Source organism: Balaenoptera physalus, assembly GCF_965194825.1.
Source record: "Balaenoptera physalus genome assembly, chromosome: 8".
Classification (NCBI taxonomy): domain Eukaryota; kingdom Metazoa; phylum Chordata; class Mammalia; order Artiodactyla; family Balaenopteridae; genus Balaenoptera; species Balaenoptera physalus.
Window position 1 is genome coordinate 116,352,559 of NC_138887.1, and position 24,346 is coordinate 116,376,904.

General features: G+C 37.3%; 2 protein-coding genes across 4 annotated transcripts in view; one reads left to right on the top strand and one right to left on the bottom strand.

Annotated features, from left to right (window-relative positions):
* Positions 1 to 24,346, top strand: part of CNTNAP2 (contactin associated protein 2) — a 2,064,732-nt gene that overhangs the window by 1,353,258 nt on the left and 687,128 nt on the right. For all 3 annotated transcript variants that reach the window (XM_082473843.1, XM_082473842.1, XM_082473844.1), the window contains one exon: positions 15,663 to 15,863. In XM_082473843.1, coding sequence (XP_082329969.1) covers positions 15,663 to 15,863 — 201 coding nt within the window. The remainder of the gene's footprint in view (positions 1 to 15,662; positions 15,864 to 24,346) is intronic.
* Positions 1 to 24,346, bottom strand: part of LOC309666434 (uncharacterized protein) — an 817,765-nt gene that overhangs the window by 785,765 nt on the left and 7,654 nt on the right. The gene's annotated exons all lie outside the window — the stretch shown is intronic.

The window sequence follows — 24,346 nt, forward strand, 5'->3', positions numbered from 1 at the left end:
CATCACTAACACAATACGGTAGAATTGTTTCTGCCTTGGACTGTGGGTACCTTGTGAGCAGGGACCGTGTCTTGATTTATTCTTGTATCTTTCGTGCCTAGTGAAGTGGCTGCTCCCCTTAGGCACTTAGTACAGATTTGGTACATAAGTGAATGAATGAATAAATGAAAGAAAAAAAGATTAGCTAGGAGGAACATTTCTGCAAGTTTTTTCAATACTCTAATGCCAACATCATGAAAGTGATCAATTATAGTTTAAAACAAGCCTTTAGTTTTTACTAAGCAAAAATAATGACTATAAAATGGCATACATGGTATGACCGTACATACATAAAAAATTAAAATCTATATAGCAAGAGACACTGAAAAGGAATACACCAATATTTTAAATGGCGTTTTTTGTTTAGAAGTGATGAGCCTGTAGAATTTATTTACTTTTTTCTACTTTTGTGCATTTCTCAAATGGCCTTAGTTCTATAAAATGTCCCATGATCCAACTCATGTTGACAAATTTACCACCTTTTTCTCAACATCCTTCAATTTTCTCTCCTTTACATTTCACTGTTTAGAAAATAAAAGTGCATCTGCAACAAATTATTCTACCACAAATCCACATTTTCATGGGAACCAAAATGAAACACATAACAAGGGTTGGAGGGTAAATTTCTCCAACCCACTGTGAAATTTCCATTTAGCCCTTCTTCATAACTTCTCCAGGTCTTGGCCCTGAGGACACATGAAGAGTGTAATCTTTGATCAGGGGTTACTTTAAACCGAAATTATCTAGTGTTAAAGAAAAACTCTTCCAAATGGTCACACCCTGCTGCTACAAAGGTGAGAGTCGTCCCCACAGCTCACATATTGTATAGCTGTAGGATGCAAGGCAAAGGATTGGAAAAAAGATTGAACCTCATGCAAAACATTATTTCCATTAAAATTACATCATACAGAGTATTATTACCTAAATGGTTTTGTTTTTCTATAACTCTAACAAAACAAATGTTGCCCTTAAGGCAACCTTGCAGAATAACTTTCACTTAGGAGAAATGCAAAAAGGAATAGACATTATAATTTTAGGGAAGGAATAAAATAATAATGGTATGGTTTCTGGGAGCCTTCCCTCTGATTTTCTTTCATGTGCTGATTATCTCTGTGGCTAGATAATAGAACTGTAGAGTTTCAGAGATGGAAGGAATCTTACAGATCATCTAGTATATATATAGCCTCATTTACAGTTGAGGAAATTAAAGGCCAGAGACGCTGAGGAACTTGGTAAATGTACTCATTCCCTTTTTTCCCAGAGACCTGGGAAATGAATTTCATGGTAAGTGACGTCTCTGTTATTAATTTCAGTTATTCCACTTGTCTGCAAGCTCTGCAGTCAGAAAGACCTGGGTTACATACACCTTTCATTACACACCAATGTAACCTTGGGTAAATTATTTAGTCTGTGGAAACCTCCTCTTCCTCAATTACAAAGTATTAATTTTAAAGGACTTATCATGTAAAATTGTGTTAAGATTAAATGAGAAACTGGTAAGAAGACTATCCAGGTTCATAAATAATACTGGTGTTAGCTATTTTTATTATTGTCCTCATTTATTCCACGTGCAATCCCACTATTTGAGATAAGGCATTCTGAAAGATCCAAATTTAAGAGTTTGTGAAGATGGTCCCTTTAACGCTTTTACCTCAGACTATTTGGTTTGTGTCCAGCTTTAATATTCCTGTTTCTTGGGAATTTTAAAGGTTGACAAAGGAAGAGAAGGGCCCAAAACACCAACAATAGTTGACACAGGGAGTGCTGATTTGAGACAGGCTCTCTTCTTTTTTGTCCTTTTTGTGTATTTTCCCATTTATTCTTCAAAACGACTTCATCAGGTAGGCAGGTACTGTGATAATCCCCATTGTACCGTGAGGAGACAGATGCAGAGGGATTAATTGAGACGTGTTAAAGTGGTGTTTTATTACCATCACCCACATCACTCCTCCAGCTCCTACAGTCACAAGTCAAGAGGATTTGCCACCTCCTGGTGGCTGGGTTCTGATCTTTGGCTCCTAGAGCTGACAATGGCTTGCCTGGTGGCAGGAGAGTTTCCTAGCCCTCTGGCTGTCAAATCTTACCTCTCACCATACACCCCAGTGAGCAAGATTTTATAGAGCAAAAAGGTAGCCTTTGGTGAGGGCCTTGAATACCTAGTTATAAATAAACATACAATCTATATAATGATACGTAAGTTATGCCACTGGAACATAGAACATGCTTGGAAGTACTATCTGATATGTTTTCTTTCTAGGTTCTTCCCTTCTCCATCCCTTCTCTATCCCTTCCAAGTCATCTGGTGACGCTTCAGACCAAGTCCAGTTGCTCCAGTGAAGGGAGGGTAAATATTCACTAGAACTGAGAGTTGTTACTCAGTTTTGAGTTTCAAATTACGTTTTCAGAAACTCTTAGCAAGATAGCATTTTAAAGGAAGAAAACATTTTTCTTGAATGCATAAAGTTAGATTTTATCAGAGTCAAAAGCAGAAATTAACTAAAGTAATTTACAGAGTAAGAAGGAATGTGCTTAAAAACAAAGTTCTTGCCACACAATAAAAAGAAAAGTCTTTCTGTGTGTGAAAAAGAGAGAGGAGAGGAGAAAAGAAGAAAACAGAGTGGAAAAGAAAGAGAAACAGGAGAAGTGAGTTTGAGGTAAAAAAGAGAGTGAGAGATAGAAGACAAGGAGAGGAGAGAAAAGCGAGACCCATGAGCTCCCTGCACCCTCCCACCCTCACCACACACCACCCTCTGCCTGGTGTCAAAGTCCTGAGTGCAGGTCAAGTGTACAAATACCCAGATTGTTTTCAGGGATCTAAGATAGGCAGACAGGTAGGATCAGAGACAAGTTCAAAATAAGTCTCTTAAAGAGATTATGAATATTCCCATAAATTTTCTCTATTCTTAATGTCAGCTGCTGTCCTATAACAGCTATAGTCAGTAAACTTTTTATGTATTCCCGTCTTCGCTTTGTGACTCCTATCTAGATTTAGTAACCATGATCTGTATTTACCATCTCTTAACCTCAGCATTCAAATGATTCACCAATTTATGCATGCAATTGTATTGTACGCCTTATTTTCCAATCTCCAAAGAAGCATCATTTTGGAAATGTTATGCAGGTCTGGATATAAATGTTTCTCTATCCGATAGGTAACTCGTACTTATGAATTGAAAAAGTTTTGGGATCTTTATAGGGACATTTAAAAACGTGAGGTGTTTTGAAATATTCCCTACTGATGTACATCATCTCATTTGAAATAACATATTCGATGGAAGCAAATGATCTACTGAAGAGTATTCTTCATCTTGTTTCCCAGAATAACTTACAGCCTTATCTCATTTCTCAGAGTGCTTTTCCAATTACAGCCAGCACTTGATCATTTGAGCACACAGTACTTTAGCTGAACCATTCGTGGTGCTTTTACCTTTTTGCCTTATTACCTGCCCTGAGACCCTCCTCAGAAGTTGTAGTTGCTGAGGATGGAGTAGAGAGGAGAGATACTGAGGATGTGCCTTGTCTGACTGTTAGACTCTTACAAGATTTCGTTAACCTCAATCTCCTTTGAAGACTCTCTCTCTCAATGACCTCTAAAAGTTGGAGCTCCCCAGGCCTTGTCCTGGCCTTTCTTCCCTTTGCTCTCTTTCTAAACATCTCCCCTCAGTTATCTCATTCATTTCCATGACACTAAATGCAATTATATGCTACTAGTTTGTTAAAAACGGAATATTTGATCTTTCCACCAGCAAAATGTGTTTTTCCATTTACCCATTCATTTAAGCTAGAAAGCTGACAGTCATTCTACACACTTTTTCACTCTCCCTCCCCCCACCACCTTGCCTGCTACCTGCCGTATCCAATCACTAATTTCTATTTCTTTGTTTCTATCAAATGTATTTCAAACTCATCCGCCTCACCTCCACTGCCACCACCCTGATTCCAGTGCCATCATCTCTATTCAGGGGTTCACATTACCTGTCTGCTTCCACGCTTATCCCCTCCAATCTCCTCTCCAAATAACAGCCAGAGGGATCTTTTAAAAACAGAAGCCTGACTGTACTGCCTCGCTGCGGGCTTCCTATCATCCTTTGCATCTTATTCAGCTCCTTCTCAGTCTCAGACCCTTTGCAGAATGGCTCCTCAGTCTGAGCCCCACCCCACGTCCTTCAGCTGCGTCTGCTTCTTGAGCCCAGTGTTGAACTCCGTGCCACTTCATTAGTTCAGCAAGTATTTATTGAGCACTTGAGTACCTACACCAGGTACTTGGTTAGGCACTAAGGATTCAGCAATGACAGTGATATCCAACTCTGCCTCAGGGACAGCAGAGTTATGGTTACAACAAATATGTTCCAAATACAATATGAGAAATGCAAACCCAGTGGTAAACATGGATTCTTAGGGAGGCAGATGGAGATGGATGGATATCTAATCTGAACTTGGTCTGATATTGGGGCTTGGGAAGTGGGCGATATTTTCTAGCAAAGTACTTAAAAGCTGAGACTTGATGGACTCAGAGCCAGGACAGGTGGGAGTGTTCTTGGAAGGGGGGAAGAATTTGCTGGGTTTAGAGGAGCTTTAATATTTTAGTTTCTCAGAGAATCATTTTTTTTTTTTAAAGTGAAATCACCTAATACATTTGTACTTCTGTTAAAATTAAAGTGAGAACACCAGTTTTAGGTCCTTTGGATATGTTAATTCTGCTATCTTAAGGATTTTCTTTCCCTAAAAATTTATCTCTAGCTAATTATCCTCACCAAGGAACTTAATCTGTCAGACTGTTGTGCTAATGTTCCTCACAATGGGGGCTGCTTCAGTGAATAGAAACTGATTTAATGGGGAAAATTAAATACTCAGAGGAGTTGATTATTTGGGAATTTTCTTCCAAGGTGATAAATATTATCTGTATTATCAAAAAAAATTATGTTTAAGCCTGGTGCTTGGGTTGAAAGGAGGGAAAAGGGCCATAAACTTTCTTTTTTTATTGAAATATAGTTGATTTACAATATTGTGTTAGTTTCTGGTGTACAGCAAAGTGATTCAGTTTTATATATATTATATATATGTGCATGTATACATGTACATATATATTCTTTTTCATATTCTTTTCCATTATGGTTTATTATAGGATATTCAATATAGTTCCCTGTGCTATACAATAGGACCTTGTTGTTTATCTATTTTATATATAGTAGTTTGTATCTGCTAATCCCAGACTCCTAATTTATCCCCCCCCCCACTTCCCCTTGTGTAACCATAAATTTATTTTCTATGTCTGTGAGTCTGTTTCTGTTACCACAGACTTTCTGATGGGAAATCGCCTAAACCACAGCCCTTAGTGCCCCCAAAATGTAAATTGCTGGGATGTATTTGATCTTTTCAAGTTTTAGGGGCAGTCAGTAATGTGAACTAGGGTCAACATGAAAGGAAGGGCCATCTTATGAGATTCTATCCTGTTAATAGCGAATCAAACTGTCATTTTCAATTGTGTGTTTTCTGCTACATCAAAGCTTTTTGGATAGAAACTTCAAGAAGAATGTAATTTCTCAGGTTATCCTGATACAGCTTAGGTTTAAACTAAGTGCTTACAGAAAATAAAATCTCCCAACAATAAAAATATATATAAATATAATAGCAGAGAATTTTAAAGAATGTGTTATGTATGTTAAAGGATGTGATGTAGGTTATAAGTGGGTTTATGATTTATATGCTAAATCTCATTACTTGGATGATTCTGGCAGTTGCTTGAAAAGTAAGTTATTTTTTCAGGTTGTACAGTAATTACTTATTTTGTGTACCTTCTTCCCACTAGCTCTTCGGTGGCATGCCTGCCACACATGTTATTTGCCTTCATGTGCTCAGGACCTAGAACAGTGCTTGGAATAAAGCAGGTTGTTGATGAATGAAAGCTCTTGTGTTCAGGACCTCTTGCTATGTAAGGAGATGTGCACACACTTAGCACAGAATGATTATGATCTTACTGTTCAACCCAGAAAGAAAATGATGATGGTTTTAAGAAGCTTATTGCATCTTGGATGTATTATCATGTTGCTCTTTAAAAAAATCCTTGCAGTTTACAAGATTTAAAAAATCTTGTAAATACTGCAAGTACAGTACCAGGAATTTATAATTTCAAATATCACTTTGTTCCACCTGTAAAGACTCTCTAAATGTTTATTTATTTTTTATGAAGCTTAATAAATTGTAGAACTATCTCATGAGATCTATAAGCCCATGAACTATATTTCGTTTTTTTTTTTTTTTGAACATCTTTATTGGAGTATAATTGCTTTACAATGGTGTGTTAGTTTCTGCTTTATAACAAAGCGAATCAGCTATACATATACATATATCCCCATATCTCCTCCCTCTTGCGTCTCCCTCCCACCTCCCTATCCCACCTCTCTAGGTGGTCACAAAGCACTGAGCTGATCTCCCTGTGCTATGCAGCTGCTTCCCACTAGCTATCTATTTTATATTTGTTAGTATATATCAAATAGATATATACTACCAAATACCATCAAATCACTGATGATGATTGTGATAGAGATTTGTTGGAAACTAAGTGAAGAAAGGGTTAAGGTATATTATTAGCACAATATTTATGAACTTCTGCAGACTGCTAGGTACTATTCTAAGACTTTAAGATTCATGAGTCAACAAAATTTATTTTAAAAATTCACTGATATCTTGAAGTTTATAGTCTATGAGGAAGGTGGGGTAGGGAGGCAGACGATAAAAATAACAAACAAGTAAATTGTATACTATGTTCAAAGGCCATACATATGTGCTGTGGGTGTAGAGAAGGGAAGGCTGTAAGTTTACAGAGTGGGCTGTAAGTTTAAACAAGATAGACTTCGCAGACCTCAATGAGAACATGCCATTTGAATCAAGACTAATGGAGCCGAGGGAGTTAGCCTTGAGACCACCTGGAAAAATTCCTCTGGTCAGAGGAAACAGCCAAGCAGAAGCCTTAAAGCATAAGTGCCTGGCATATGTTAACTACAGGTAGGGCAGTGTGGTAAATACTTGAAGTGATTTTTTTTAACCAAGTGTGTGCAATATGTTTTAAGGTATTTTTAAATAATAGGAAGTAAGTGTTATCTTGAAAGGTCCACAGAAATGGTCAGTCATTGATCCAAGATGACATTTACCTAGTGTCCAAGTTTGAACTCAGATCAAAATCTAATTACCATTATAAGCAACATGAATTGAAGAGTAACATTTCCTTGCCACACAGAATAGAAATCTTCTTATTGCCACAGAGGTGAACTGGCGACTATCAAATACACACCAACTACATCTCTACCCAGTGTGAAAGAAAAAGGAAAGGGAAGATTAGCTTGTCTAAGTATTCATATAAATGCAGTCAATAACTCTAGCTGTATTGTAAAAGACTGTTAACATCTCTACAGTGGAACAAAAACATTAACAAATATTCTTCTTCCCAGAAAATAGCTAATGCCTTCCTCGAAAAATGATACACATAAGCTCCAAATTGTTCTTCAGGTGGGTATGAATGATCCACCATTATTTATACTTGCTCACAACACTCCATTTTTGAGCTGGAATTGTGAGCTGGAATTGTGAGCATAAAAATAATCAACATTTTCCACCACTTGCAGAACATCATCTGTACTTTTAGTTCATTTCCTCAGTGCTTCCTGCAGGGGTTCCATCTGCTTTATATACCTTATTTCTCTACATGTGATTAAAGCTGCTTATGCCACCTGAGCTGCATACATAACAGGCATTATGGAGTGGCTCAAACCATCGAAGCCCACCACGGTGAAATGACCTCTATGATATTAGGGTCTAGGTTACAGAGATGCTTGTAATGCTCACACAAAACATATTTGGGGGGAGAAAAATATGACACCAAAAATTTCTAATAAGTTAAAATGTGTCAGTCAGATCATAACTATTGAGAAAACCTTCTAAACAAAATAGTGGTCTATAAAATTAATGGTCTTTAAACTTATCTACCTGGAAGACTGATGAAATTTTCAAATAGATCCTCTGACAAATGACTAAAAAATGAAACAAAAACAAAACACCATCATAGCCTACCATCATTATAACCTAACATAGTTTGTAGAATTATTTAATACTTTGGATAAGCAACTATATAAGAAATTGTTTTGTGACTTATGCAGTAAAGCACACATAGCTCATGTAAAATGACCAGTATTTCCTAGATTATTACTTTAGCAAATCTGGAATTCATACAAAGTTTACCTGAAATAAGGTACCTGTTAATTGTTTGTTTCAATATGAAGTATTTCTAGTTTGTATCCAACACCCAGATTAAGAAATATAACATCAAATATAAAATTAAAGCCTAGGTATATCCCTAATCATATTCCCCTTGACTTGTTCCAGATTTTAGAGGAAAAGGTTTCAGCTCTTCCCTGTTGAGTATGATGTTAGCTGTGGGCTTGTCCTATATGCCTTTGGAGAAATATTTTTTAAAATATAAGTTAATTTTCTATCTCCACAGCATTTCAACACCTACACCGTGACGATCTACTAGAACTTTTAACCCATATGCAATTGTTATGACTGCAATCTTATATTTCACCATTCCAGACCCTTCAATTTCCAATTGATCCAGATCCCATTTACTGAACGTTTTGTCTCCAAGGTATTTGGTCTGAGCTATAAGAAGAATGAAACTGCTTTTATCACCATCTTCATGTGGCTCATCCCTATTTAACCTTCATCATTCACTGAAAATGCCATGTCCTCTTGGTCACTTCATGGCTGTCTAAAGCTGGGTTACACAGACTTTCCATGTGAACTCACAAGAGCCTGTGCATATATCTGTTTTAGCACCTGTTCGCAATTTGCAATTTCAAGCTTAATGTTTTCTCCCCTCCATTGGACTGCAGGCTTGTTGAGGACAGGAACTCAAGTCTTTTTCATCCTTGTACTTCCAGAACCTAACATCGTGCTGAAACAGATCAAAAACTCAGTAATGGTTTATGAATGTATTCATGATTGAATTATATTACTGTCTTATGACATTTTTCTTGATGTAATAACTTGTATATTGTAATTTAAAATAATATTTGAAAAGTCTAAAATAGTGTCTATATTCCCTTGCCCCCTGAAAATTAGTGGGGTGCTGTGGGGAAGACAATAAATATTTTGACATGTCACCAAGCATATCACCACTGGGTCAAAGACATGTGTAGTGAAAAGAGCACTAAATTCAGAATTAGGGGACAAAGTTTCCATTATTTTGCCACTAACTTTTCGTATTCATTTGGTCAAGCCACTTATCACTTCTGACACTTTTTTTTAAATTGAAGTATAGTTGATTTACAATATTTTGTTGGTTTCAGGTGTACAGCAAAGTGATTCATATATATATATTCTTTTACAGATTCTCTTCCATTATTGGTTATTATAAGATATTGAATATAGTTCCCTGTGCTATACAGTAAATCCTTGTTGTTTATTTTATATATAGTAGTGCATCCGTTAATCCCATACTCCTAATTTATCCCGTCCCCCACCCTTTTCCCCTTTGGGAAAGTTCGTTTTCTGTGTCTGTGAGACTGTTTCTGTTTGTAAATTAGTTCATTTGTATTTATTTTAGATTCCACATATAAGTGATATCATGTGATACTTGTCTTTCTCTGACTCACTTCACTTAGTATGATGATCTCTAGGTCCATCCATGTTGCTGCAAATGACAATATTTAATTCTTTTTATAGCTAACATTCCATTTTATATATATATTATAATATATATATAAAATCTTCTTTAGCCATTCATTGATGCACACTTAGGTTGTTTCCATGTCTTGGCTATTGTAAGTGGTGCTGCTGTGAACATTGGGGCGCATGTATCTTTTTGAACTAGAGTTTTTGTCTTTTCTGGATATATACCCGGGAGTGGGATTGCAGGATCATGTGGTAACTCTATTACACTTGGTTCCTTAATCTCTGAAGAGAGTCAAAATGGATGCTCTCTAAAATGACATTATCTTGATACTATGTAGAACTCAAACTTTTTCACATGAGAACATGGTTTCTTTTAAATGGTAGGCTTCTTCCCTTGGCTGTGTTCTCCTGCAGGGCTACAAACATGTAAGCCATTCTTATTGATGCTATAGCATTTCATTGGCGATTCTTGCTCATATCTTCCTCATAGTTGAGGTTCAGTTGTTGATTTACTGAATCAGGATAATAGCTATTAAGACTTCTATGCTCAAAGAAAGCCACAAACCTAGTTATCAGAATGCAGTTTATGAGTTAGAGAAGAAATTTAAGGATATACAAAATTGAATTCACTAGTTTTATGCAGCAGGCCAAGTTTTACATGCAATATGGAAAATCTTAGGTGAGGCATGTGTTATAGTTGAGCTCCAGTTGTGTCACTTTCAGAGTGAGAGACCCAAGTCATTCCTGTAGAATTGCTGTAACAGGTAATAGGGCTGCTCAGGGATTTGGACTACAAGTGGATGCTGCTGATGCCCGCCTAACAAGCTTTATTCACCATTTTAAATTTAGGTAATTTATAATGTAATAGTCCCTTAATTTTAAAGATCATGTCAGAGTTAATATGAATAAAGGTGTAAAAAGCTCCCAGATTGACAAATTGGTCAATAACCAGAACCATGATGCTGCTTGAAAATCAGAAACACTTAGATGCATATTCAGATGTATGGGACACAATTTTTTTCCACTGGATTTAGCTCAGATTGGACTTTAATTAAAATGTGCTGTATAAAGACCTGCTCTGTACTGTGAACTTCAGATTATATATGGATAACATGGAAAAGAGTCAAAGAACAGCCATATGCATGATGAAGAAACTGGTTATATTCTGGGAGGAGTAATTCTTTGCTTTTTTCACTGGTCATTCCTGGCTTTATCGGGCCCTGGTCATAACTCCAACCGTGCCAGGAATTGAGTTCTCATGAAGTGAATTACCTGAGAATTACAGTTAGGATAAGGATATGGGGTCACTGATATAGGTAGCAGAGGGACCTTTCTAATGTACATATGTCAAGACAACTAATCTGGGTAATCTTGAGGACCCTGTAATTGCCAAGCAGAGGGATGTATTCCCACAGTATGTTCCAGATGTGCCCCAGTATTTGAAACATATCATTAAATCAGCTATATTTAAAACAATGCACAATGTGACAGTTTTTAAATATGTAATTGCATGATGCAACAGATACTAAGCCCTAAGTAATCACAAAGGCCATTTTCATAACACACTAATCCAAAAAGAATATTTGAAATACACTAGCTTATCAATTGCTTCTTCATGAAAATGGACAGTGGCAGAAATTAGAAGTTTCCATACACATTAGTTTTTATTTGCATTACACACATATCTTACAATGCATGCTATATAAACACACTGTGAATATGGGAATAAGATTTTTAATTTTTCCACTTATGATACTAGTGAAGAAAAATCTATGCAGCATAACTTTCTTCTAGATGCTGGATATCTGCAAAATTGTTAATATCCATTTGTCATTTAAGATTTAATAGCTCCAAAGGAGCCATTGCAATGTGTAATATACAAGCATTAAAAAATAATTTGCAAGATGCATCAACAGTAATTGTTTTATGGTATCAAAGTAGAGCTTATATGTTACCTTTTATAATGCCATGACACTGTAAAAAGTTTTAAATCTTTATAAAGATATATATATATATATTATTTTTCAAACCCCTCTGAAGTATAATTTTATTGCAGCAAAGAATAGTATGTCAAAGATTAAGTTAAAGCAAACTACTTTCACTTGCTCCAAACCTTCCAAAGCCAATGGCTTTCCATCTCACTGTAAGGTCGCAATCCACTCATTCTCATTACATTTCTGCCTTCAACTTCTGCTCCTCTCCCCTTTCGTCACTCACTGGCTTTCTTGTATACCTGAAGGACATCCGGAATATTCCAGAATTAGAACATTTGCATATTCATTTCCTCTGTCTGGAATACTTTTCCCCAGACATCTGCATGGCTTGCTGGATAGCTACCTTATTTATTCAAATGTCACTTTCTCAAGGCTTTTATGGTTTCCTCTGTGTTTAAAAATGCAATCCCCATACACACAGCCTATTCTTCCCTTCCCTGATTTAGTTTTTTTCTCCTCACCATTATCACTGGCTAACTATATATATATGTATTCTTTTAATTTTGCTTATTATCTGTTTTCTATTCTCCACTAGAATGTAAGAATGTAAGCTGCAAAAATTTATGAATGCTTTTTTTTTTTTGCTGTGGTTTCCATGGTGCCTAGACCTGTACTGGTCATATAGTAGGTACATGATAATATTTGTTGAATGAATGAGTGGACTATAAAACAAATATAAAGATATAATGTACAGGGTTTTGATGATGAAATGTGTGTGCTGAGATGGCTGGAACTACAGTTTAGGGTCAAGAAGTCACCAGGACCAAAATGTTAGAGATTCATCAACATTAACAAATTGGTTAGTCTTTTTAAAGTTATTGACAGAGACCATAATGGGTGATCATTTTGTTTTACTTGCTTAATTAATGTTTGCCTTTATGAACGTGTTTTGTATATATAAAAAGGGGTTTATGATATTTAAAGGAGGGTCAGATTAGAATGCTGTTCCATCAAAAGTTAAAGAAAGAGAGGTCTGGAACAGTGCTACAGGACAAGGCTCTTGGTAAGGGTTTGTTTTAAAAAAAAAAGAGAGAAAGAGAAAGAAGGAAGGAAAGGAGGGAGGGAGGGAGAAGTAAGTGGTATCAAACATTTGAGAATTCTATGCCATAGACTTTTTGTAACAGAAAAGTGATAGAAGTAACCTAATTCAATTAATGAATTTTTAATTAGGTGAAGGTAAATTTGCAGGTCTGGATATAAATGACAAACAGTTTGTTTTCAGAATCATGTCAGAAAGTGACAGAATTACCAAAATATATTGTAGCTTTTCTTGCTGTATCAGAGGAGCTAAAGGAAGGCAGTTCTGATCAGGCCAAAGATAAAACTGGAAAAACAATTATCTATAGAAAATGACTACAGGGGACACCATAACTGAACTTCTTTTAATCAGTTTAAGAACAGCAAGCTGGAAAGTCTTCTGGTAGAGAGGCATGTTGTAACAGATGAAGGGAAATTCTGGCTCAGAGGAGTGAAGTGGCCTGTCCACGCTCTCTAAGGATAGTCTCGGCAGAACTTGAACCAAAGTAATTTTTAAAAGTTCCTAGATTAAGTATTTGTATTCTGTTTATTTTTATTAATTCATTCTTCTATTCAACTAATATTTTTGAAGACCTGCTATGTGTCAATTACCATCCTAGACACATTGCATATAGCATTGAAACAGTCCCTGCTTTCTTCCCTTCTAATGGTGGGAGACAGACATTTAAAAATAATTTAAATGTGTCCTAAGATAGAGATAAACGTTATGGAGAAAAGCAAAGCTGGGCAGGTAGATGGAGAGCATCTGTGGTGGGGTGGGACTCGGGAAGGAAAGGTTGTCACTGGAGCTCAGATCTGGAGAAGGAGTGGGCTTGAGGAAAGATGGCTCTAGATGCAGGAAAGAGCAAGTGCGAGTCTCCAAGGAGGCAGAGCCAAAGGAACAAGGGGGAAATTAGTAGGGCGGCAAGGAAGAGCCGGATCTCGGAGGGCCTTTCACTATTCTAAGAACTAGACTTTGTCTGTGAACGAGACTGGGTGCCATGTGAGGACCCTGAGCTGTGTCAAAATCTGACTTGTGGTCGAAAACCTCAGCCTGGCTGATGTGTTGAAGATAGGCGTGAGGGTGCAAGGGTGGAAAGAGGGAACTGGTTAGAGGTTACTGTGGGATGCAGGCGAGCGGCCCTGGGGCTTCGACCAGAGCAGTGGTGGGGGGTGGGGTGAGGAATGCCCAGATTCGGAATAATTATTGAAGGTAGAGCAGGCGGGGGTCCCTGACAGGCTGCAGGAGGAGGTGGAAGAAAGGGAAGAGTTGAGGGCGACTCCAAGACTTTTGTCCTAGAACTGGATGGATGGAGTTGCCATTTCCTGAAATAGGAAGGCCTCAGGAGGGGCAAGTTCAGGACATCTCTCATTTCTCTTCATCTAAAGCTCTCTGTCTCTCTCTCTTCTGTGTGTGTGTCTCTCTCTCTTCCTTTGTAATTTATCACTCACCTGTTGAAAAACTAGATTGTATGATGTATACAGTTTTCCACAGCATGGATTTTGCTGTTTCCCTTTGGTGACATTTAACATGTTCCCCTTTCCCCTATATTTTCTAGAAGTTGGCAGGTAGGTCTGTAAGCTTGGTGAAACTCATCTCTGAGTTTTGTCCGTACCCCTCCACATGCAGTGCTGTGTACTTGCCCTCCCCTCCTGATCCCCAGGAGGCACATCTCCTCCGGTTTTACTTGTTATATTAGCGACCATGAATAATCCTACTTAGATCCTACTAACTTGTTAGAAGTTAAAAAATTTATCATTTAGCCTTCATTTATGAACTGAAATATTTCCATAAAGAAAGTATTTAGTTACATTACACTTCATATAGCTATGGTAGACTAAATGCTGGATTCTTTGCCTCTATTTACCAATATTCAAAGTAATGAGTTAGTTATCCAGCATCTTCCAAACTTAGACATTTCTTTTTTTGTACAAACTCATGGAGTTAAATATACTCGCTGTATTTTAATTCATTGCAGGAAATTCTTATTGATGTTAATTAAAATCATCCTCCTTTGGCCCTGGGGTTTTTGAGCCACTCTCTGTCTCCAGTAGTTTGTTTCTGAAGTGACAGTATGTTCCAGGCTCCTCTTATCCATTTCCAGCCCTGAATCAGCCATTTCTCCAGGAGCATAGTTTTCTCTTAATGGAAAATGGTATTGAGTAATGACCGTCTGGTGCCAGAGGTTGGTCCTTGTTTGGGGACTTTTTCAGTGGACAGAACTAAGACATATATCTACATTTTTAAAAAGATAACATCATCCTGGGTTCATAGTGATGCTTCTAATTCAAATGCAGAACTATATAGGATTATAATTTAATCTCATCAATCTTATATATGCTTCTCCTTTTCACATATTGAAATTTTCAGGGTCCAAAACACCAAGGTAATTACTTATTTGCATCATCCCACATGTGTAGAGCATTTCAATAACAGAGCATGCAGTGTCTAATTATAACTGAAAGGTCAGGGTGAAAAGAATATTTGTTGACAAGATGAGGATGCATATTCTGATTGGAGCAAATGGCATGTACAAAGATCCAGAGGCTGGAGAGCACGTAGTTCATTTAGGAAGGAGCAAATACCGTTCTGCGGGAGGAGTGAGGGATTACAGAGTCGGGAAGGCTTTGGAACACCATGGGCCTCACATTCAATGCTGCAGATATTAGAGCATCAACCAGATTCTCAGGCTATTTGGTTTCATTTGCAGGAGGTATCTTGTGTTTGTTTTTAATAAAAAATATTACTTTTCTACTCTGTCTGTATAAGCAGAGCTTAAGTGTGAGAAAGGGTAGGGGTTACTTTAAGGATTACTATACTTAGCTCTGTTCTACAGCAGTTCAGGGGAAACACCAGTGAAAGTGTAGCTCACTTATTTTCTGACATTTGAAGATGCATTTGCATACTAATGACCCATTGTCGTGGCATTTTTCTCCCCACAGAGGACAAAGTATGGACCATAGTGTCTCATGATTTGCAGATGCAGACGACGGTGGTGGGTTACAACCCAGAAAAATACTCGGTGACACAGCTCATTTACAGCGCCTCCATGGACCAGATCAGCGCCATCACCCACAGCGCCGAGTACTGTGAGCAGTACGTCTCCTATTTCTGCAAGATGTCCAGGTTGTTGAACACCCCAGGTAGGCTGAGAATGGAATGTTACTTTTAATTACTGTCTCAGCTGGTGATTGGAATTACCTGAACGGTCCAGCAGGTGTGGCGTATTATCTTAACAGTCCAGTCTTCAAAGCACGGGCAGCTGTGAAAGTAAAATATAACCACTTGTTTTTTCTTTCTGGAGAAGGAAGCTAAGAAATACCATTTTTTCAAAAAAATTCCATTGTTTCTAACTTAGCGATTTTAAAATTTTAAATGCATATATGTGTGTGTGTGAGTGCTTCTAGTGCATAATTATCAGTATTTGCTTTGGGCAGAAGTTTATCAAAGCTCCTTGTGAACTTTCAAGTAATTCCCTTTGAGTTCTTCAGTTGTCTCTAACATAGAGATGAAAGAATTCCAAAGGCTGTCTGCAGGTAAATAGCATATAGAATAGCGATAGAATTTAGAGCTGTTTGTTTTCTGTAGTCATTTAACAGTATCTGTTGGTCTCAAGACGTCTGCCCTTTTTTTTTCATGATGGCTTACTTTTAGCAGCGCTTCAGGACTTGTGCGTGTGTGTGTTGGGGGTAAAGAAGATAGAGTTTACGAAGGGTATCTTTACCACAAGAGCCATACACTCTGGGATTCTTGGCAGTAAATTCATTATGTTGACAGCAAACTAAATCTCTTCGTCTATAGTATAACATAGAAATAAAGCATGTGCTTTGAGTCAGAGAAACATAGGTTCACACTTTTCCGCCTTGCTGCTTCTCGGGTATGTGACTTTGAGGGAGTTCATTGAACTTCTCTGCCTCGGTTTCCAGTGTCTTTCAGTCAAAGAGGGATCATAATGCCTATTTCAGGGTGACTGTGAGAATTTAATCAGGGAATATACTAAGTTCCTGTTATAAGTCTTGATGCACTTAAGGACTTAATAAAGAGCAAATAGTATATTGATGATTTTTATATTATTAAACAACTTTGGAAGTGGCATTATGTCAGAGACCAAGGGACTATTTGATGCCCCAAATTAGTGTTGTATTGGAGCCAGTGTTGTAGGGAGTCACAGAGAAGAGTTACAAGCAAAACAGTATATAATGTTTTGAAGATTTAAGTGCTTTTATGTGCAAAGCCTTGTGCTAAAATTACAGACATGTGTAACCTATGAACTCTAAGAAAGTAAAATCTGTAAAATATGAAAATGATTGGTTCAGACAATTAGTGCTTCTGCTATTTGGAGAAAGAAGACATGACTGTGGCTGGGATGTTGAAGTGATGCTTCATTAAAGAGGTCGAAAGACAATTTGAGGTTGGTGAGAGTAAACAAGAGTCTGGAAGACAGAATACGAATGATCTTTCAGGCCACGGTGAGAAGTAGTTTAGCAGAAGCAGAGTTCGTGTCAAAGAGCAGTAAGAAATAAGGCTGGAAAGTAAAAATGGGAGAAACTGGAGGAAATTAAATGTGATGCTGAGAATTTTCCCTGGAGGCCCATGCTTCTCAGGCTTTAGTGTGCATGCGAATAACCTGGAGGCATTAATGAGACACAAACTGCTGGGCTTCGTTCCCTGAATGTCTGATTCAATAGGTCTGAGGTGGGGCTCCAGAATTTTCATTTGTAACGAGTGTTTTGGACTGAATTGTGTCCCCCAAAATTCACACGTTGAAGTCCTAATCCCCAATGTGACCGTATTTGAGATAGGGCTTTTAGGAGATAATTAAGGTTAAATGAGGTTATAATGTTGGATTCCTAATCTGACTGAACTGGTGGTTTATAAAAAGAGGAAGAGTCAGGAAGAGCTCTCTCACCAGAAACCAGACTGGCCAGTACCTTGATCTTGGACTTACAGCCTCCGGAACTGTAAGAAAAGAAATGTCTGCTGTTTAAGCCACTCAGCCGATGGTATTTTGCTATGGCAGCCTGAGTGTGCTAGTGCAATGCGTTCCCGGGTGATGATGGTATCGCTGGTCTAGAGACCACTGTGAGAACCATAGCTGTGGGCAATGGAAATCCCTGAAGGTCCCTACAACTGTTTTTCTATCCACCTTCACTTATTTCAGCCTTTTATTTTATTTTTACTGGATCCTGTTTCCAGTGTTAAGAAAAGTCAACCAACGATTCTAGAAAATCCGGAGCACTAGGCACAGCTAATGAATCCCGTCAGCTTGTCCGCCCTCAGTTTCGTGAGTGAGTGCTCCTTGCGGAAGTTCCTTCCAAAGATTCCAGTCCTGGAGGGGATGGTGTGAGGGAAAACTGCTGGCCAGAAAAATAACTTGGTACCATCAGCTTTGTTTTCTTTATTTTCTTCCATTCTTCTATTAAACTCCAAAGTCAACTTTTACTGTTTGAATTTTTGCTCTCGTGGTTAAAAAACACAATGCAACCTCCAAATAAGTTTATCTTACAGTTCCAGGCACCAGGAGAATTAGGCTAGAGGTAAGAGAAACAGTTTGCTTTTAGCGGTTCTGGTCTTGTAGTTCATTCCTTCCCTTCCCTCATTGGTACACTCTGTGCCTTCCCCCAGCCACCAAGAAGCCTCACACACTTATTACCCTCCTTTTGGAAACACAGGATGTCCAAAACCATCAGGAAACAGGATAAATTTGTTTTTAAAAATACTTGCATTACGTTTTCTCATAATAAGCTAAACACACCTCTCTTCAACCTCCAGACACCTTTTCAGAGGAAGAACTACTAAACTGAAATCAAGAGTGAATTGTTAATCTGTACAGTAAGCACACATTTTCCTTGTGTTTGCAGACATTTGAAGGTTATTATTGTACTTACTAAACTGTGCATTGAAAATCATGTTATCGTATGCTTCTTGCCTTTGGGGACACCCTCCATGCATCAAAGTTTTACTCACATGGGATCGGACTTAATAAATGTTTGCTGACTGGAATGGAATGACAAATATATTGTTTTAAATATTTCCTCATTCAACCTTCAGTCAGTTGTTTTTAAACAAGTGTGTACATCAGAATTTTCAGGTTGCTCATCACAATGCTGATTCCTGTGATTCTGACTCGGGAGAACTTGGTTGGGGCACAGGAATGTTTGCTTTTAACAAACATCCATGCGTCATTCTGTGAACCATACATTGAAAAATACCATCTTTAATTTATGGCATGAGGCCTCTCATCTTGGATTTTAAGGCGTCAGTCCTCTGTGTGGGAGAAGATTAAAGGGAATATTAGAACTTGTCTGACCAACTGAAATAAAGTGGCATACATAACTACCTGTTCCTCCAGCTAAAATAAATTGGCGTAGTGGTATTTTAAAAATCCTTTTTGTAGACTAACTATTGTAAGGTGAATTTCAGCCTACTCTTCTTAGTCATTTTTCATATCCCAATTTCTATTTTCAGGGTTAATTAATCTGTAGACAGCTGAGGCAAGGAAAAGGAGTGGTTGATATAGCAAGTTTTCCTGTATTACTGTATTCTGTATATGTCCAAGTATGAAAGAATACAATTTAATGCAAATCTTTAATTTGCTATTTTAAGAAGCTGATGTTTTCTGTAATTGGTTTTTTCCCTCCTTCCTGGTAACGTTCCATTTTAAATATCCATTTACTCATTCTTAACTAAGGCTGAATTATATTGAAACTTCTGTAGTAGTACTTGCGACATCTGTTTGAATACAAAGTATATTCATTATAGTCATGGCAATTAAAATGGATATCAAATGGGTTTGTAATAGCTACGTACTTAAAATGTTATTCTTTGTTTTAAGAGCCTTACCCTCAAGAGTTCATTTGGGGCTCTGTAGTTGCTAATGATACTTATGATAAAGAGTTGATTTTACATGTATATGGACCTCATTTTTATTTTGATATATCTTTGGTTGTACCACACCATTAGCTAACAAATGTAGATTTACTCATTAATGGTTTCTCACAACTTTTACAAGGATAGTAATATATGACTTACAATGTTATCACTTTTTAAAAAATTTATTTATTTATTCATTTCTTTGGCTGCGTTGGATCTTCATTGCTGCGCGTGGGCTTTCTCTAGTTGCAGAGAGCAGCGGCTACTCTTGGTTGCGGTGTGCGTGCTTCTCATTGAGGTGGCTTCTCTTGTTGCAGAGCACGGGCTCTAGGCACGTGGGCTTCAGTAGTTGTGGCACGCAGGCTCAGTAGTTGTGGCTCACGGGCTTAGTTGCTCTGTGGTGCGTGGGATCTTCCCGGACCAGGGTTCAAACCCGTGTCCCCTGCATTGACAGGCAGATTCTTGACCACTGCGCCACCAGGAAAGTCCCATCACTTCTTTTTATTACTACAAAATTTTTAAACGGAATCAATTTTAAAGTAATGCTTTTGCCATTCTTTATGGTCATATCTATCCTTGCAATGTAACTATTAATTCAGTTGTCCTTAATCAACTTTACAAAAGACACAGAACAAAGACAAGGTTATTTTATTTCATACCAATTTGAAAATAAACAAATTAATTCTACCCAAACGGAAAAAAAAAACAAACAACAACCATTAATAGCTATCTAAAACCACAAGGATGTTAACATGTTTTATATTTATATCCCCAGAACTGCAAATATACTGATATCTGAACTTAATGAAAGGCAGAAATCTTTAAACAATGAAATCTACTTCTGAAAACAAATACTTCAAGAACTTAAATTTGATAAATTAGACACCAGGAGAAAGTATATTAGATCCCACTTGAGTCAAGACTTAGTCAACAATCCTAATGCTTTTAAATGGCAAAAATATTTCTCTATATTTGGATAAGACCTATTAGCCTGATTTTAAATGCTTATTTGTGTATTTTAGATGCACTGTTGTCACGTATTTATTTTATAAAACTTTATACTTTGTAATTAAGCATTTTCTTCTGAAGTATTTATTCCCTACATATATAAATATTTAATTATAGAGAGCTAAAGTTGATATGTTTCCTATTTTTCTGACTATATTTAGTGTTGATTTCATTTGTTCCCAGTGCTTCTTTTCATTGTGCCATGTAGTTTTGTTCTCATAAGTCATAGTTTTATTGCTTCTTTTTTGGAAAAAAACAATACAAATTATCCATCCTTTTGGGTAGTTTACTATTAGATTTTGTATCTATTGGAAAGGAGTTATGGTCACAATTTTTACCTGTTAAGTAAGCTGTGTAAAATTCAATGTACTTTAATGATACTGAACTGTGATTTAGTGGCATCCAAAAGACAAGAAAACATGACTCTGGCATTGTAACTTACAACCTGTTTTTAGAAAAAAATTCTAAACTTTGGTGAAGCTATCAAAAAAGTGAATTTTCAGCTTGTGATGTGCATTATAAGAAACTATGATGTTTAACTCTTGAAACAACATAGGTAAAACATTGCTCAACTGCAACTAAAGACTGGCATTTTCCGTGAATTGAGTTTCATTGTGACTAGTCAGTATGTTAACCAAAAGCTTAGTCATTTATCTAATTAATTATTATGTTAAATAATTGTAATGACATTAGCGGATACAATTAAATGGGACAAGCAATGAAGATAGTAATAACTAAAAGGTAAAATTAGAAAATTAAATCTAGCAATATTCTACACCCAGGCAACTGGCATCTTCATAGAGGACCCTGTAGTTAAAAGGGACAGAATGGTCACAGGGGAGAGTAGAGACTATTTCAGCAGTGTGGGTAGGAGTTGATCAAAGTCTCGGCTGGAATAATGGATGAGATAATCAATCCATATATATGTATTGTTTCTTGTGTATCAGGAATTGTGATATGTAGGCTGAGATGTGAAGGATTCATTCGAGTTAACTAAGAAAAAAATGGCAGGGGGACATCTAGGTTTGAGATGTGAGAATGTGCAGTAACTCTGAGATGCAGGTCAAGGAACACAGGACTTTGAAGGAAATGAGAGAGGTCAGAGTGGCTGCAGCAGAGAACGTGAGGGTGAGAGAGAGGAAAGCAGACTGAGGAGATCAGTCCAGAGTCTCTGAGTGTTGGTAAGGGTTTCGCTCCAAGGGCAAAGGAAATGGTTGTAAGTAAGGGTAGTCTGGCTGTGATGAGGAGGATAGAATCCAGGAAGGGCAGAGTTTGTATGATGGACCACCTGGTACAATGTCACAGGAGTACAGAGGAGACTGCATGACCTGTAGGTTCACTGGGAATTAGGAGGAAAGATGGTTTTAAGTTTAGACAGTAGAATGAACAGGATCTGTGATTGCATATATGTAGAGTAACTTTAGGGGAAGGGAAAATGCAGTCTTCCCATGTACCCAGGGGTAAAGGTAAAATGGATGACTGAACAGTTGTAAAGCCTTCACAAGATGACTCAAAGAGGTCATGGGAGGTGCAAGAAAAGAACAGAAGGAAAGACAACACTAATTTGAAAAAGTAATTTAAGGAGTGGATGCTGCTGACTGAAGGGACTGAGAAGTAATGCTCAGAGCAGCAGGGAGAGAAGCCAATCAGGAAAGCCTTGTAACGGGGAAGCGAAGGGAAGTGTGTGTTCAGCCATCAACAGGCACAAAACAAAAACAGGGAAACTGAGATGTGGCCAGTGGTGAGACATCAGAGAAGGAAGTCAGCCCCTGGCTTTGGCTGTTGCGAGGCCACTGGAGTTTCACGTCTGTGGGGTCTGCTGGGTGCAGCCACTGAAGAATGAATGGGAAAAGGAAACAAGTGAAGGTTTTCAAAAAGTTCCATGGTAAAGGGATGGCTATATATAGAATTGCTGCTTAACTGGAAGGCAGAACCCAAGTGAGGGTTTGGGGTTTTTAAGGATGAGGGAGTTATGAGTAAGTTTATAAATGTAGGAGGCAGCGAAGAGGATGAAGCTAAAGGTATAAGACAGATAAGGAACGTAATAGGTCCCACAAGAGAAAAGAGAGTATGAAATTGCCTTGGCAAAGAATGAACACCTGCTCTGAGAAAGGAGGTAAAGAAAAAGGTAGAGATTTCCATTAAATTCTATTGACCAATACCATCCGTGACATTTTATCTCATTTAACTATCAAAGTTATGCAACGTATTTTTTATTTTCTCCATTTTGCAAACACAGGGCTCAAAGAGGTGAGTAAACTCACTGAACGTCACTACAGCTGGAAGCGGGCAAGCTGGGGTTCAAATGCAAATCTGTCCTACTATAAACCTTTTTTTCTGACACATTAAGAAAGTGTGAACATGTAGAGAGGTCAGTGTGCTGCCACCAAAGTGAGGATAGAACTAAGCCCAGCAGTATCTGTACCCACCCCATCTCTTCAACCACCATGAAAGAACATTTTCCCTCTTGGCATTTACTTTTTCTGTCTATGATTAGAAATACTCTTTGTCAAGTGGCCTTGGGTCAAATCCAATATTTTGATTAATAAACTAATCTTAAGGTCAGATTTATTGAGGATAGCTTGTCTGACTTCTACTAAAAGTGTACTCATTTCAAGTTGCCAACATTTTGAGCTTTAAGGTGAGACTTTGAAGAACATTGACCTTCTATAGCATGATAAAGATTGTTTTCATTGCTGCCATTTTATTTTGTGAGTGCCTATGTGTGTGTAGCTTCATTTTTTAATGACTAAAATAGAAATAAATGAGAACTTTGAAGTTATCCTATATCACTCTGTAGAATTTGAAAATTGTCTCTTCATGTGCTTAAATCAAACTTTTTTGGTTGTACATAATCTTGATAATTATACATTTTAATGACATCATAAAGTGAGGATAAACCTAATTGGTCAGATTCAATAAATTATGTTTTTATTAATCATTTTTAATTGAAGTATAGTTAATGTACAGTGTATTAGTTTCAGGTTTATAGCAAAGTGAGTCAGTTATATATACTTATATATATATATTCATTCATATATATATATTCTTCTTCAGATTCTTTTCCATTATAGGTTATTATAAGATATTGAATATAGTTCCCTGTGCTATACAGTAGGTCCTTGTTGGTTATCTATTTTATATATAGTAGTGCGTATTTGTTAATCCCAAACTCCTAATTTACCTCTTCCACCCCCCCCCACTATCCCTTTTGGTAACCAAAAGTTTGTTTTCTATGTCTGTGAGTCTATTTCTGTTTTGTAAATAAGTTCATTTATATCATTTTTTAAGATTCCACATATAAGTGATATCATAATATTTGTCTTTCTCTATCTGACTTACTTTAATTAATATGATAATCTCTGGGTCCATCCATGTTGCTGCACATGGCATTATTTTGTTGTTTTTTATGGCTGAATAATTTTCCATTGTGTATATATACCACATCTTCTTTATTCATTCATTTGTTGATGGACACTTAGGTTGCTTCTGTGCCTTGGCTATTGTAAATAGTGATGCTTTGGGGTGCATGTATCTTTTTTAATTAGAGTTTTCTCTGGATATATGCCCAGGAATGGGATTGCAGGATCATATGGTAACTCTATTTTTGGTTTTTTAAGGAACAGTGTGGATACTGTTCTCCATAGTTGCTGCACCAGTTTACATTCCCAGCAACAATGTAGGAGGGTTCCTTTTTCTCCATATCTTCTCCAGCATTTATTATTTGTAGACTTTTTAATCATGG